Source organism: Oryzias latipes, chromosome 22, assembly GCF_002234675.1.
Source record: "Oryzias latipes chromosome 22, ASM223467v1".
In the NCBI taxonomy this organism is placed as follows: Eukaryota; Metazoa; Chordata; class Actinopteri; order Beloniformes; family Adrianichthyidae; genus Oryzias; species Oryzias latipes.
The window spans coordinates 8,781,057-8,797,249 of NC_019880.2; the positions used below are offsets into that span (position 1 = coordinate 8,781,057).

Sequence of the window (16,193 nt, forward strand, 5' to 3'; positions counted from 1 at the left end):
TTTAAAGTGCTTTGGGCCTTAAATGAAAGTAGAAAAGCTCTATATAAGTACACGCCATTTACCTTGTTTTTACAGATATTCTAACACTTTATTTTGTAGTATAAAGCGAGCTTCGTTAATACGTAGAATCTTTATCCTCATCTTCAGTATTTTTTATGATTGAATCACAGATTGTTGAAATGTGCCTGTAAGAGCAGAAAAGCTGTTTTGAAGAACTCACACGGTGTTAAATGTTGCATCACCAACCTTTTCTTTTAATATGATGAATCGTCTTCTGTTTTCTTTCTAAAACTAGATAAAAAATGGCCAATTTTCATTTTACATGTACAGATTTCATCATTTAATCATGTCCACACTCGTGTAATGGGGCTTAGCAAACTTCAGAATGCCAACATGACGTTCAGCTGCTCGTCTGTGATTTCTTTTTCTTTGACCTGAGCAGAACACACCACAGGTCCGGCACGCCGTCACTCATCTATCTGACTTGGATAAATAAAGTCAGCCGCCGAGCAGAAAGGGAATCAGACAGTCAAAATGAAAAATTCCACTCAGACATTTCATTTCAATTTGAGATGCTTTGGACATGAGGCGCAGTAAGAGGTCTGCTTTAGAGCCGAAGGCCTGAGACATACTATTCAAGTATCTTGTGGTACGGGAAGAGGGGCAAGCCTTCAGTGAAACCAGGAATGTCCATTATCGCAGTGGCGTTGGCCATCTTTGGTGAGACAGGGACAAAGTTGAGTTGAGACACCTCGCCGTAAGTCGAGCCGCCTGTACTATCTCCTTTTTCATCTCCTCCATGTGTGTTACCACCACCCTCTTCATCGTTCTCTTCAACACCAAAGCCCACCACCTTCAGGAGACGGAGGAGAAAACACAATCACAGCGACCTTAGAAAAGCCTTTCTCCAAACCATTTGGGACGCGTTGCTTACATGCACGCTCAGTTTGCGGCAGTTTTGTCCTCGATGTTCTTGAAACCAGGAAATGAGTTGAGCTCTGGTCATCAGCTTCAGGGCATCAACCTGAACAGACGCAAAAAACAATGACAATGAGTGGTTCATGCCCCGGGAGAGTCCCAAAACTGTCTTTTTTCAACAGAAAACCCAATAATGTTGTTGATTCCTCACTAACAGTACTGCAAAGAAAAATATGTAAAAATGTAGAAAAAAAAAAAAAAGAACTTTACGTGGTTTTTGCAAACCATCATTTTAAAAAAGTTTTGTAAAAATTCAGAATAAAAATACATTTTAACAAATGTTGGTTTGTTCTTCGGTTTTGCAAAAAGAAATGCAGAAATGAAAATGATTGAAGTTAATGGATCATTGAAAAGCAACCATTCTTAACTTATTATGATGAGTTTTAGGAGTTACACCTGAAAATGTTGCCATGGGAATCAATTCTTTTTTTGAATGAGCACAAACACAGGTACTCCAACATCAAGTTCAGGTCTTTGAACATGCTCTGACAGAAAAAGAAACCAAAGTTTTTCCACATTTTAAAGTAAGAAATGCAGTTAAGTTTAATAGATTATTAACCAAAAACAAAGCGAGCAGGTTACACCTTTTTGTGTTTTATTTTGTCTGTGCTTTAATACTAATATCTGGAAGGCGCCATATAAAAAAATATGATTTATTTTGACTTTGATTTGTTTTCAGATCCCCCTAAATTTGACAGATGTTCCTGTGTGACTGAAAAATTAACTTCTGAAGCTTGAGCTTTTTACAAATTGATGTTCTTTACAATTTTTCAAAGGATTTCTATTTTACTGATTACATTTTGTCCTGAAATTAATGGAATGGTGACCAGATTCACTAGATGGCACCAAAGTTCCAAGGCAGTCCACTGAGCTCCTGATGAGCTTCATGTTTGAATCATGAAGTAAAGCTCACAGCCGTCTGTGAGGCCAGCCAAAAGCTGGAAGGGGAAATGACAATGTATGCTCAAGTACCAAGACAAGCACAAAAAAAAACAATTTAATAATAAAAATTTATTTGTGCACTTTTTCCTTTCACATCTACTCATCTATGCGAGGTTAATATGAAAACGTACACAGACATGTATTTGACTCTTAGAAACTTAAGCAGAAAACTGTGTAACGTTCAAACAAGACTTCGTTACTATGCAGAATATATCAAAATAACTATAGAGACAAATAATGTCAAATTAACAGTGAGCCTACAAAGCGCAATCTATAAGAGTCAAAACCAAATTTCATGTAAACCAACAGAATTAATTAGTATAAGTCCGATTTTTGTGCGACTTGCACACAGGTGTGACTTATATGTGATGTTTTAAAAATAAAAAGGCTCAGGCGTTTGTTATAATCTTGTTAACAACTGCTAGAGGGCACTGTAAGTGTGTGTATCAGTATTTGTTACTGACAGCAACACAAAAGAAGAAGCACCACCACTCAGTCTTACGCCAGGCTTGGTGACGACTTCTGTATGAATTTTTTATTTTGTATTTTTTGGCTGCTGGGACTTATACTTCGGAGAAACTTATATTGCGGAAAATACAGTAATTAGGTACAACAACAAACAAAGAGACTCACCTTAGGGTAATAACTAATGACACGGGGAGTGATTATTGTCCACCTCAGTCTGCATTTTATGTTTAAGCAAAAACAAAAAATGATAATAAAAAAAAAAGTAATGCATCTTCATCTTCATATAGACAAATGCTACGTTCACACTGCAGGGTTTAATGCTCAATTCCGATTTTTTGAAAAAAATAGATTTTTTTGCAAGGCCGTTAACATTTCCAATTAAATGCAAACTTTTGTTATATCCTGTGTGACCATGAAATGACCCAGAAGTGACCCCGCATGCGCAGAAGAGTACTCAACGGGGAACGACGTCACTCGTTGTTGGCGGAAGTAGCTAACGTTAACAATGGATGTCAACAACAGTGTTGTCAACAGCGGAGCTCTTTTTGCATTATTAAATTCATTTATTTTCACAAAGGAGCCAGCAGAATTACAATCTTTTCATTTTAAGAAGGCATTGGAGCCAGGATCGTTTGTACCCACTGTTGTGGAATGGGGATGTGTGTGTCTCGGTGCTGCGCGCGTGAGTGTGTGGGTGTGTGTGTGTGCGTGTGTGTGGGTGTGTGTGTGTGTGTGTGAGAGAGAGGGGAGAGCGCATGCAGCGCAGGAGGGAGTGAGAGGGGTAGCGGGAGTGTGTTGGGTGCGCGCATTCATGTTGTGTGTTCCGGAGTAAGGAGAACGATAATAAAAGAAGGTTTCCCCCAGAATAAATGCTATTGACTCTTTATTAACCCGCTCTGGAGAATCTGAGGGTCCGAACGGGGAAGTGAACCCTGATGGAGGATCTGGAGAAAGTCTCCCCCGCACTTCTGACCACGGTCGTAAAGGAAAAAAAGTCATCGTGGGAAAGGTTCAACACCACGCTCGGCCATTTCGCAGGAAATCTTTTTCAAAAACCGCCCGGTTGCGATAAGAGCCCTCGAGTTTGGCCTGAATAGAGCTGTCACCCCAAATATTAATCAAATCGGTGACCTCGCTTCCCTTCCATTGACTGGTCTCAGCAGCATCGTCCGCCATGGTTGATGTTTATGTTCTCGTTCCCGCCTACTTCAACACAGAATGATGACTTTTGTAGCGCATCAATGACGTAAAGGTCGGAGACATGTGGTCTGGCCGTTCAGACGGATGTCGTATTTCAAAAGACCGGATACGTATCGGATTCAGGGCCACATACCCAAGTTCCTGGGTCACATTTGAAAAGTTTGGATCGGTTTCATTCCGACTGTCATGAAAAGATCAGATACAGATCGCATAGGGGCAAAAAAAATCGGAATTGGGTCGTTTCAGCCTGCAGTGTTAACATGGCCTATATCTTTGTTTTTGCCAAAGCAGCCATCCCCAAGTTAAGAAGACACAACCTTAGTTAAAAAGACACGCCCTGAAATGTGTAAATTTGAGCTGTAGGTGTAGTCAATACAGAATTGATCCCTTTACACCCAACTGCTTTAAAAGACCATGCGGTTTCAAATGTCCTTCACTTGGGGGAAATATTGCATAACCAAGATACGGCAAAGAAAAATGGCTGATCCTCTTCCCGGCACCATGTTTACACTCTGTCGAATAATTTACTGTTTTTTATGGTTGGCACTTCTCCAGTTTCTGGTTGCGGGCACTTTATTTCCCTCCTTGAATTATGTGGTGTGCATAACCCATAGGAGCCCACGGTAACAGCAGTGTAAAAGAAGAACATCAGAAATGTGTTCTGTGGTCCACTTGGCCTTCCTATCACCTTTTCGGTTCATCCTCAAGTGAACTGAAAGTCAACAGAGCCCTCGCTTTTGTGAGGCCCACATATTTGGGGGCAGAACTGGTTCAGGTGACCTTTAAAAACAAAAATCAAATGAAACCTGCTAGTGTTTTTCTACGTGTCTTAAAGCCAGGCATAATAATTAGCAAATTACAGGTTTGTAAACAGAAAAACTGACATGAGTAAATTCTCCTTGATTGTGTTTAGTTCAGAAAGTGTTTTTTTTTTGTTTTTGCTTTTTTAATCTTTTTGACGTTGGCTACACATTCTTGATGGGATCAAAGATCAAACGCTTTTGGATGTGGAAGAATAGAGGATCACACACGGTGTCAAATCCACTTAAACACTATGCTGTTTGTGTGTTTGTTCAAGATGAAACAGGGGAAAAGAGAAAAAACTAACCTAAACTGACCTTAAAAAATCCTGCATTCATGAAAATGGGTTTCAAAGGCTGCTAAAAACACACACGTTATTGTCCTTACCTCTCTGTTGAGTCGGTCAAACACGTACTGTTGTGTCACCACCTCCGACCAGTTCCTGTCCACCTCCTCCCCGAGGTGTGTGTCCTCACACTCCTTCAGCTTAACAAGTGCAGTCACCTGTGATACACACAAAAGAAATGTCAAACACTGAAAACTTGAACATTTAATGTGCTGCAGAGTCCACCATGAAGCTAATTTCTTCCAAGTGTGACTTTTTATCTGTTTTTCTGCAGCAGGAAGCTGTAAAAATACCCATAATACTTTCAAGACAGACCTGAGTCTTAAAGGCATCCTCAGTCAAAGCATTGAGCTTCTCCCCAAATGAAACCAGGAACTCTTCAATCTTTAACTCCACCAACTCTGTGCTGAACGGATGACAGGAAAGAGATATATTAAAGGCCGTGGGTTGAATTTGATTCCTTTAGTCATTTATCTGTTCTACCTACTTTTATTTCCCGAGCCACAAGGATAAATTGTGGCTTGGGAACGAATGAATGGATAAATATAACATAACTCAGTTTTGGGGAAGCGGTTATGATAAATCATATCTCGCTTTAGGCAAATTAAAGGCGGATGTGTTGCAGCCTTACCTGAACTTCGTGGCCTGCGTTTCCACGGTGACCGAGAAACCCAGGACTCCCGAGGTGTTTCTGCAGGTGGGGTACACATGATATCTGCAGGGGTAGAGATGAAAGACCCCGACCAGCATTAGATAAAATGCAGACTAAATGTTGTATTTGCACTTTTGCAAATCCCGCCTGAGAGGAGGAAAAAATGAAACCATAATATGGAAGGAGGTGACACTAAGGCAGGTGTGTGACTGTTTAAACTGCACAAAACTTTAGAATGCAGAGTCTTGGCTCTTGGTTTTCCTTTTTGTTTCAAAAAGGTAAAATGATTATAAAAATAAAGACTAATCTAATCAAATTTATAGTGCATGTTTAAAAAAATATCTCAAAATGCTTTACAGCATAAAATGTTTAAAGTTCAACTCCAATCATCTTTAGAACTATTTTAAAAGTTTATGATTATGCTGTTTTTAGCTATTTTAATCACATAAATTAAAAAATCAATTAAAATATGACATTTCTGCCAAGCAGCACACATTTTTTTCTGGTTTAACGTAATTCCCATTCACTCTAATGTAAAGTAGCAAAGAAAGCACATGAGAAAAAAATGTTTGCATTTTTAAAGGAAAATATTTATGACAACATCCACAATAACGTTATTCCTCAACATATATTTTTTGAGAAATCTATGTTTTTTTCTTCCATCTGCAAACGTAGAGTGCTTTTCTTTCGTCAGAAAAATAAATGTGCTTTAACTTGACATGTTTGGACTGCTGGCCTGCAGTCTTCCTGCGGAGGTTTCGTTCCTATCATGAGGTGTCACTATCAGCTGTGAAATCTTGTGAGGAAAGCTGCAGGCCAGCGGCTGAAACCTGTCAAGTTCAACCACATCCTTATCCTTTCATTTGTCTAACAAAAACGTAGGTACGTCATCATTTGGTTATTCATTTAATTCAGAAATCCTTCATACTGTCTCTGTCAGGTAATTGATTCAGGTGATTAAGGAGGCATCATCTGTGTCTTCTGCAGTTATTACACAGCAATACACCCCCAAACTCCAATCAATTTGTTATGTTATTACACAAGTTTACAAATTTAATTAGAAGTCTGACACAACACAGTTTTAAGACTCTAATTATCTTTAGTTATTTTAAAAGCCACTTTTAGAAAAATAAATCTGTTTTTTTTCTGCTGTATAGTTCACTAGTAATTCACCTCTGAGTTTTGGGGGGGCCAAAAAAAAACAATTTCCATAAAAAAACCACTCTTATTTGGTTATGATAAACAGTTCACATACAATTAATGACTCTTAATAATCGAGTTTTAAATTATTGAACTAAAACTAGCTAAAAATCAGCATTTAACAAAAAAATATGAATTTATTAATAAATGGTTCTAAAGTAAAGACCAATTTCATTTAAATATTCCATATTTCCTACTTAGCTATAATTGTGTGGTATTTTTTGGCAGACAAGAGACAATCAAGTCCTCAGTCCTGGCGGATGCTGCAAATTTTTCGTGTTTCAGAAAGATACGGCCTGAATCAGAACATTTTGTTCCAGCAACATGCAAAGAATTGGGTGACATGTCATTTAAACAAAACAGTTTTCATATAACGATATTTTTATTCCAGTAAAACAAAGTAAATCCAGGATGTTTTTAAAGTAACTTTCCTTTAGTTATCCCTAGACTCACAGTTGAGTCTGACAAAAATCAACCCCCCCATTAGCAGGGTTTTCATTCAAACCTTAACATGAATGTTTCAAAAAGTTATCGATTTTGAAATATTAGGTGTAAAACAAACATCACAAGAGCTTAAGATTCCCATTGGAATTTTGTATATAGTCAAGTGGAGCTCCACCCGAATTTTAAGACATTTTTCACAACGTTTTGACTTTGTCTTTGCTTTACTTGTGGATTTATGCATTTTTATCGTCTCTCTACATGTTTGATCTTTTAATAATTAACATAACACTGTTTGATCTCAAATGTTGAGATTTTTGGAGTAACAAAATACAAAATTTACTGATGGGAATTTGGATTTTTGGACAGTTTTAGGTTCATTATGGAATTATAGTGTAATATAATCAAAAACACACCTGTAAGAAAAGAACCTGGGGTTGTGCTAAAAAGATGGATATCAAACATTACCATAAAGAACTTTTAAAATATAAATTAACTGAGCAAATTGTAAAGTAAAAAGAAAAACCTCAAAAAGTTCCCGGACTACTAAGAGTTACAGAGTTGAACTTTTGCACATCCAAATGGAATAATAACATCTACAAAGAAAAATATATTTGTTTTTCTACTGAATGTAAAATGAAGCACTCACCCCAGAGTCTCTTTAGTCCTGAGGAAATCAAAGCAGGGCTCCTCCATGTGCATCTGGAAAAACCACATGAACTCTTTCAGACATGGAGGAGCAGCCAGGCTGGCTTTCCAGAACAAAAGCCTCATGCATGCAAGACACAAAAACAGATCCCTCTCAACACTCACCACCAGCAGCTCCATCAGTGTGTGCTCTCTTAAAGTTTTAGGCCCCGACTGAATCATGAGAATTGGGCATCAAAGGGAGAAAAAAACAAAAGACAAGAGCAGACGCTGCTTTTAATCTGAAACTGTTGGAAGAGCTGCAGTGGATTTCAGGAGCACGGTTACCTGGTAGTAAACGGTGACTTCAGAGTTGGCGTCTCCTTTATTCAGCGATTTGACCTTACACATGTGGTGCTTTGTGGGGAGCTCCACCACCCTGAACATCACCGGCACTTCTGCTGTCAGCTTGGAGAACTTTAACTTTCTAATGGTGAAGGCACAAAGGGAATGGGGGGGGGGGGGGGGGGGGGGGCATAAAAGGAGTAGGAGTGTTTAAATGGACTTAATGAGAAAGCATAAGGAGCTGAAGCTAATACCCATTATATCGTGTGTGGCTGCAAACAAATCTACTTGACTGCATTGTATTGGTGTTCCCATTAGGAGGTGCGTTCAGAGTAAAAGCTGACTTACTCGGTGACATATTGCAGGAACTGTGCCGATTCCTGTGAAGAAAATACAATCAAGAGCAATGAATCAGCAGCGATAAGACACAGCGAGGGGGGGGGGGGGCAATTGTTGAAATGTAGCGGAATGTCAGATCCCCCCAGCATTCGGCGGGTGAAACTGCGGACGTGAAGTTGAGCAGATTCATTCCATCCAACTGTTATTACTGTCAATCAGGCTTCTGCTCAGCACTCACGGCACTGCTGAAGTTTCCCTGCACCAGCCCCTCTGCAAACAGCTCAGCCCTGAAGCTCCTGCTGAATTCCATCAGCTCCTCCACCTTCAGGCCGGCTGAGAGAGCCTGGTACTTGTCCACCATGGACCAGCGAGAGTGCTCCAGGATCAACAAACGCACGTCCCTGAAAGAAGAGGAGATGGACTGGAGGTTCAGAGTTAAAAGGACAGTAAGCGTAGGAAGTTTTTTTTCTTTTTTCTTTAAGGCTGTCACACATTTCACAGCTGGAAGACATGGGATGACTCACACAGCGAGACGGGAAAGAAAGGGTCGTACTTGCTGAGTTTCTCTGGTTTAATGAGGATGTTGAAGTAGGTTTTCTTGAGCTGTTCCTTGAACATGCTGAAGACGTCGAGGGAGGCAGAGAAATCAGCCAGGTGGTCAATAATCAGGTGGAACAGCAACTGCAGAGGGAAGCGTGGTCAACGAGTGCGACAGAGGATCCCGCATTAATTTGTGCGTCTCTGAGAATGTGCATTTAATGCCTGTGTCTGCACAGCACGGATGAGAGAGTCCACTCACAGGCAGCTTGTGGTTGAATCCCTTCACCTTGATGACCAGGCCGTGCTCGCCGGCCAGCAGCTTATATTCCAGCTGCGCCACTTCAGCCTCGTAGGCCGGCTCAGCCAAGTTGTGGCTCAGGATGTTGACCAGCAGGTCAAACAAGACCACGCTGGGGGCCAAGAGGATTGAGAAAATTGGAAAGTGAAATGAAGCGAAGTAAAAAGAAGGGGGATTTATTGCAGCAGGAAGTTTAGTGAGTAAAAGTTGAAGGAAAAAGATGATTTCAAGTTTAAGAAGAGTAAAAAGAAACCAAGCAGGCAATGAGGAAGAATGTAAATAATTCCAAATGAAGAAGGGAGGGAAGGGAACATCTGACAACTGTTGACAGACTACAACTCTTCTGAGATTACATCTGAGCCTGAACTTACTTCTTTGCAGATTGTTGGATTACAGGAGAGATCAAGTGGAATCTGATGTAGGCTGCAGCAGCAGAGAGGAAACAGGTTTCAACACTTGTCCTGTGATGCTAAATATGTATATAGAGACATTTTACGATGTAAATAAACCAAACAGACACTCACACACCTTTGGGTATTTTAAATTTGTTGTCTTTCTTGTACCAGAGGGAGCCCTGGCTGCTCTCAGCGATCCGGACAGGAAACTCCGTGTCTGGACAGTCGGAAGGCTTTAGGGTGAAGTCGGTGGCTGATAGAAAAATAAATAAATAGAGATTTAGAGATTTTAAGAATTTAGAAAATTTAAGGGTTTGGTTTCAAGAAGAAAACCTAAACTCAATTCAATTTTATTTATATAGCCCAATATTACATTATTAAATCCCTGTCCTTAGACCTTCCTTCTCGGTATGGAAAAACTCCTAGAAAAAAAAAACGGATTCCGGAAAAAAAAAGGTGAAGCCTCAGGGGTCTCCATATGAAGGAGGGATCTTCTCCCAGGACGGACAAGCGATATACCAGAACTCTTCGAAAAGAATTCGCTTACTTAACTCTACAACTACATGTTTAAATAGTCCAGCAGATGGGCTTCATCCGGATGAGTTGGGGGATGGCCGGGGGCGCGAGACGAGTGTCTTTTTACAAACTTTTCCTAACCTGTCTTTACACATAAATGCTATAAACAACAGCTGCTATGTGGAACCCAAACGACAAATCAGAAGAGACCTGAGTGTGCAGGGGGAGGTACTTCTAAAACAGCTGGAAACAAACAGAGAAGCAGGAAAAGCAAGTTGACTGCTTTAAAGAAATACAAAAATGTTAGTATGAAGTATGATATATTCGATTTTTATTCCTAAAACAGCGTCACCAGGACTATGGTTAGGTTGTGGGATCTTTACATTTAGAAACTTCGACTATGAGAATCAGGATCTATGAAAAGTGAAACTTAAGGCAAAACTTTTACAATTTTCTATTTTTTCTCCACAATCCGGCTCAAACCTCGATTTGTTTTGGTTCGATATATGATTTGCAGGGGTGTAACAATTAATTTAGTTAATTTATAGTCTTAAAATCCAACTTGATCTGTTTACTACCAGGTAACCAATTTGCCATTAATTCTTGTTTACTTGTTTGTTTGTTCACATCTCATTTACACTTGATTATCTTGCTAGAAACACAAGGAATGTGGAAAACTTCACCTGCACTGTTCAGTACTCAGGTATTTATGTCTGAGTCAGACTAGTTGAATTTTTTGGCTTAAAGATGTATTGATTTTAGGTCTGTGAATAGGATCGTTCAAAATGAACCAAAATCGACTGAAATATATTGTAAACCACAAATTATGATACAAATCAAATCATTGTTCAAAAGAATCATTACACCCCTGAATACTTGTGTATTACAAAATGAAAAAACATATAGGTCACATTAGATTCATTAAATGTAGTGAATTTTAACCAAAGTCGAGTAGAGTTTGATTGAAACCAAAAATGTAGATAAATCTCTTTTTTTTAATTTGCTAAAGAGGGAGTAGCAATGAAGATTAATCACCATTAATTGTGGAAAAACATGTTAACATACTGCCAGTATGTTTACATGTTTGACACACGTAAACATACTGCCAGTATGTTTACATGTTTTTCCACGATTAATGGTGTACCACTTTGGTTTTAAACAGACAATTGAGGCATCTCTAAAGTGTACACAATGTTTTTAACACATGAACCAAGTTTCTTTCATATTCCTGATTAAAACATAACAAGCAACAAAAAGACCTATGAGTCTGTTTCAAATGCAGTCAACCCCCTTTTATTTAGAGTGTGTTTCTTCATAGACGTCCGATTTGCACTAAATCCTAATGTCATAATAATGCTGTTAAAAAAAAACCTGAACAAAAATGAGAAATAAATCTGTTTGGTCACAGGAAACTGAAAATCTAATGACTAATCAATAAAGTTACGTTACACAAAAGGTGTTGATGGCCAGTTAATGTATCTTTTGAACTGCAGCAACCCAAAAGCCTTTAAAAAAATCCATATATATACACCGGTATATATATATATAAATCCAAAACTAACAAAAGCAAATCAATTTAGATGACTGTATTATTGTTATGAAAAGATCAAAATGAGCTTAGGTTATTGATTATTGCTGCTAACTATGATAGATTAGATAATGCTACGGCTTAAAGTCAGATGAGTTTTCCTCCTGCTTGTGTTTGCTGATCTGAACAGTGGAAAATCAGACAAAGACCTTCACCTACAGCACATCTTTTCTGTTATTCACTGTAATGAAAGGATAACCAGAATATTCCTGGATGTAAACAAAAACATTTGCCTTTTTTTCCCCAGAAGAGTGTGCTGAATAAAACATTATAGGTATTCAGAAAGAGATCTTAACCTTAACAGCTTTGTTAGATGAGTCACTGATAAGCTCTAAGAAGTGAGTTAAAGTGACTAAATGATGTTTTTGCAGGCAAATGAATGGAAAACAAAAACACTGAAGTAAATCTGTTTCACAATTATTGCTTTAGACACATATAAGATGATTGCGAATGATTAAAAAAATGTTTTGTAACTCACCAATAAACTTGTTTTCTGCAGGAAGGTGGAGGTCACTGCTCAGCTCCAAGTCCCCTGTCCACTTCTCCATCCACTCCGCCTTGATGTCTGTCAGCACACAAGAGCCTCTAATCTTTACACTCTGTCTCTACGGCATTTCATTGTGACTTCATAACAAGTGCTCCTTTGTATTTGTACTTATTCAAACTCTGCTGCTGTACTCCATTTTTCTCCATTTAAATGGATAAATGACTCTGCCGCTCCCTTTGCGTTATTTTGGGTTAAACATTTTCACACAAATGGGAAATAAAAGACGACGCTTTCACTGAACATGTGCATGACGGAGGACAAGGACAGCCAGCCACACACCCTCCACGCTGTATTGTGTGCCGAACCACTTCTCCCTGAGCGGACACTGGCCCTCATGTTCTGGAGACAAAAGCATCAGGTTGGCTTTCTCTGGAGTGAGGTGGGAAAGAGCTGCAGTGATCACCTGCACACAAACAGAGAGAGGCAGACACAAAAACATTATTGCTAGAAAAAAAAATACATGCAAAGCCAGAATTAGACTGCAGTCTTTGATGCCACTCACATCCTCAGCAGAAGACAGAGTTAGAAAAGATTCAGGCACAAACTGAGGGTTTGATAATCATTTGCACGTCAGAAAGAAAGAAACAGAGTCAATTATGTTTTTTAATGTCTGAGTGACCCATTTTATTAACACCTTTGCTTAAAAAAGGAAAACAGCCTTTCAGGATGAAACTCGGAAAGTGGTTCACTCCCAGAACGACTGATCTACTTACTTCTGGATTGTACTCAAACATCAGCTGATCTCCAGTCAGAAAGTCCTCCTTGGGGAACAGCTGCATGTTTTCACAAATGTCCTCCACGTACTCAATGGGGTCGATCTGATAAAAGCAAACACACGTTTAGCCCATACAAAGCCGTCAACACAAACTTTGACGGAGGATTCCGGGCTTCTCACCTGCTCTTGATACTGAAACTCGTTCGCTTCAATCCTCTGAATCTCTTCATATATCCTACACAAATCATCAAATTCATGGTCACATGAAGTTAGAGTGAAGTCAGCTCTATTTGCCAATCCAGCTACACAAATGTTCAGTTAGTCTGACATCAATAAACAGATTAACACCTCAAAGCTACTAAGCAATCTTAAAACGGCACTAAAGCAACATTTAAGTCCAGGTAGACGTTTAAATTGACAGTTTGGGGGAAAAAATGAATAGATTGAGAGAAAGTTGAATGAAGAAATAATTTAAAGACCCACTCTGATGAAAATCCCGTTTTTGATGTTTTTAACATGTAGAACTTTTCTCATGATGGACATATATAAAAAGAATTATGCCTAAAATTGCGTTTGAGCATTTCTTTATTCAAATTGGTGTGAGTCAGTTAGAAAAAGCCTATAGCAGTGACGTAGGTGCTGCAGCTCTACTCTGATACATTCGCTTGCAGACAAATAGATCCATGTACTTCTTTGTTTTCCTCATCCAAACTGGAATCTGGCTCAACACTGCACGGCTGCACAAAGGGATGATGGGAATTCAGGGCAGGCTTACTCACATAGCCTGTAGAAACAATGGACGAATCAACGTGTGTACGTCACCCATGGAAATGCCTTACCCCTGGCTCTCGCGAAATCAGGCCAAACCATTGCGCCCTGATACGTGCGCATCCATGTCCAAACCAGTGAGTGAGTTGGTTTGTGTTTATTTGGATAATTACGATTTAATGGAAACAGCAAAATTGTGTTTTTTCGACATTTCTAGAATTTCGATAAGGTTTGGCACATTTGGGAAATGGAAACACAGACTGTATTCAACTTCCTTTTTATACAGTCAATAACACTGGATCCGGAGATTTGTGCAAGCCTTTAAGAAAGAACTATTCAAACAATTGAATCTTTGAACGGTGATTTTGCATTTGTCAACTTTTATTCTTATTTTTATAGTTTTTCCCTCCTGGTTCATCCGCGTTGAGCCAGAGACACGGGAAATCTTAGTTGTCTTATTTTTAATGCTATTACAATAATTGCAAAATGAGAAGGAAAAGTAGGCAGCATGAATGATGTCTGCTGAAATTTGCTACCCAAAACCTGCCAATCAAACATCTCAGACGTTCGCCGTCAGACCCACATGTTTTACTGAGAAATCTGATTGATCAGTTATTAACCTGAATAACTTGGAATAAAAAAAAACTATCTTAAAAAAAAAATTGGATTAGAAAGATGTTGAGTAGAAGGTATCAGAGCAAGAATGGTCATTCTGACAAAACGGGTTTTGGCTTCTTGAACTCAGTGGGCACTTTCTATTTGGGAACACAAGAGGAATGGGTTGACAGTCTATATTTACTCTCTGCCAATAGTCCTCATAGGAACATTTCTATTGAACTACTACTGCTCTGGAGAAACTGTTGGTTTTGGCAAAGAAGGGCATAATTAGAAGACACTGGGAATGCTTTTAGAATAGATCAAAAGATGTTCAGAGTGGGACGGTAAGGACATATTGCTGCAAAAAAAAAATTCAATGATGGTTTTTTAGTGAGTAAAGTTTTCAAATTTGTTTGTTTTCTGTATTTTTCAGTTCAGAAATTCATTAACTGCTAAGAGAGGCACCCATTTGCCTCGGTGTAGATTACATAGCAACTAGCAGCAGCTTCCTAGCAGCAAGATGCGACAGTTTCAAGGTGGCAACACTGGGAAGATTTTCCCGTTACTTGAAAGGAGGAGGGATGGAGGGAAAGGGTGAGAGGCAGACAAACGTAGTGCTGTTTGAGTCTGTGGGAGCTTGTTTGTTACTGTGCCTTTGCTGTGGACCCAGCTTCTGCAGCATCCTCAGATACTGGAACACCAAATGAGTCGCCTGTATATAAAAAAACAACACAAGATCAAAAAATTATACATGAAACCTGAAAAGGACTAAGCTTTAGACAACATGCATCGCCAGTGTTGCAGAATTTATTCCTCCTGTCTTTTCTACAACTCTTGTTTCCTCAAAGCAAAGCAGCTGTTTGTCATTATTTCAACATGCAAAAAACAAAGTATCTGTTTTCAGGTAAGATCAGCTCATCATTTCAGCGCAGAATAAAAAGACAAGCTCCCATTTTCTCACATGTGATTGATACGGTGAGTTCAACAGTATCCATATTTTACATCAGAGCAGCTTAAAAAGAAACATCTTTTCCATTTCTTGAATGCTCAAGCTGCTTGTTTTATTGATTTTTTTCTAGCCGTAAACTTCAGGTATTTCTTTTATGGACACTTTGACATTTCTGGAAGTGCGTTTCCGTCGACTTTCATCAGAGATCGATCCTCGTGTCAACACAACAGATATGAAGCCACAGCTCAAGCAGCTCGAGGACTGGAAACTCTCCAGTCTCACTAATTAACACGTTATATCTTGCTTACAGTGGGGTTATGCACCGGGCTACTTCTTGGACCGGAGCAGTTGCCAGGCAACCGGCAAATAGTATGGCAAGGTCACCGGTCTTGAACTCATTTGCAAAGAATGGGATTTTAAATGACACAACATTAACCTCAGGGAAGCGGTTCTGTGAAAGTTCAAAATGGAAAATCTTAAATTAAGTTTTTTTTTTTTTTTTAAATATCAGCAGAGAGAACTCATACAATGGGATGGCTACAGGAAAGAATTTAAGATGAAACAGGAGTAAATCCAGTTCATCTGGCTGTGCTGCAGTTGCAGCATTATGAGCTTATTTTTCATGGCATTTGCTGCATTTTAATTATGTTTTCCTTAAATGACAGGATGATGCATGCGATGTTGACGTTTCCCTATAAGTTAAGTCCCAAGCTTAATTAGGCCAGTGATCAAATGCAGCCATGAACTGTTTATTTCCAAGCTGTTTGTCATTTTTTAACTCCACTGAATGTATTAGAAGAAAAGAAGAAAAACTTTTATTTTCCTGATCATCTTTTGACATTTTATGAACACAATTTTACAAAATCGTCATAAAGTCTTCAGGCTTGCAAGGCAGTTTTAGTAAACTTTCTCAACACATGACTATTCACAATGAGGCGACT

At 39.0% G+C, this 16,193-nt stretch overlaps 1 protein-coding gene across 1 annotated transcript in view; it reads right to left on the reverse strand.

Annotated features, from left to right (window-relative positions):
- Nucleotides 1–226: 226 nt before the first annotated feature.
- The window catches only part of nrdc (nardilysin convertase), a 34,291-nt gene continuing 18,324 nt past the window's right edge, over nucleotides 227–16,193 (reverse strand). Inside the window, exons 14-32 of the mRNA XM_023951426.1 lie at nucleotides 14,957–15,015; nucleotides 13,119–13,173; nucleotides 12,937–13,041; nucleotides 12,503–12,626; nucleotides 12,155–12,241; nucleotides 9,706–9,825; nucleotides 9,549–9,600; nucleotides 9,139–9,289; nucleotides 8,893–9,020; nucleotides 8,578–8,740; nucleotides 8,349–8,380; nucleotides 8,004–8,142; nucleotides 7,842–7,889; nucleotides 7,678–7,730; nucleotides 5,367–5,450; nucleotides 5,051–5,141; nucleotides 4,777–4,893; nucleotides 935–1,024; nucleotides 227–853 (exon numbers count right to left, since the gene is read on the reverse strand). Of these exons, the coding sequence (XP_023807194.1) occupies nucleotides 632–853; nucleotides 935–1,024; nucleotides 4,777–4,893; nucleotides 5,051–5,141; nucleotides 5,367–5,450; nucleotides 7,678–7,730; nucleotides 7,842–7,889; nucleotides 8,004–8,142; nucleotides 8,349–8,380; nucleotides 8,578–8,740; nucleotides 8,893–9,020; nucleotides 9,139–9,289; nucleotides 9,549–9,600; nucleotides 9,706–9,825; nucleotides 12,155–12,241; nucleotides 12,503–12,626; nucleotides 12,937–13,041; nucleotides 13,119–13,173; nucleotides 14,957–15,015 (1,920 nt within the window). The 3' untranslated portion in view covers nucleotides 227–631. The remainder of the gene's footprint in view (nucleotides 854–934; nucleotides 1,025–4,776; nucleotides 4,894–5,050; nucleotides 5,142–5,366; nucleotides 5,451–7,677; nucleotides 7,731–7,841; nucleotides 7,890–8,003; nucleotides 8,143–8,348; nucleotides 8,381–8,577; nucleotides 8,741–8,892; nucleotides 9,021–9,138; nucleotides 9,290–9,548; nucleotides 9,601–9,705; nucleotides 9,826–12,154; nucleotides 12,242–12,502; nucleotides 12,627–12,936; nucleotides 13,042–13,118; nucleotides 13,174–14,956; nucleotides 15,016–16,193) is intronic.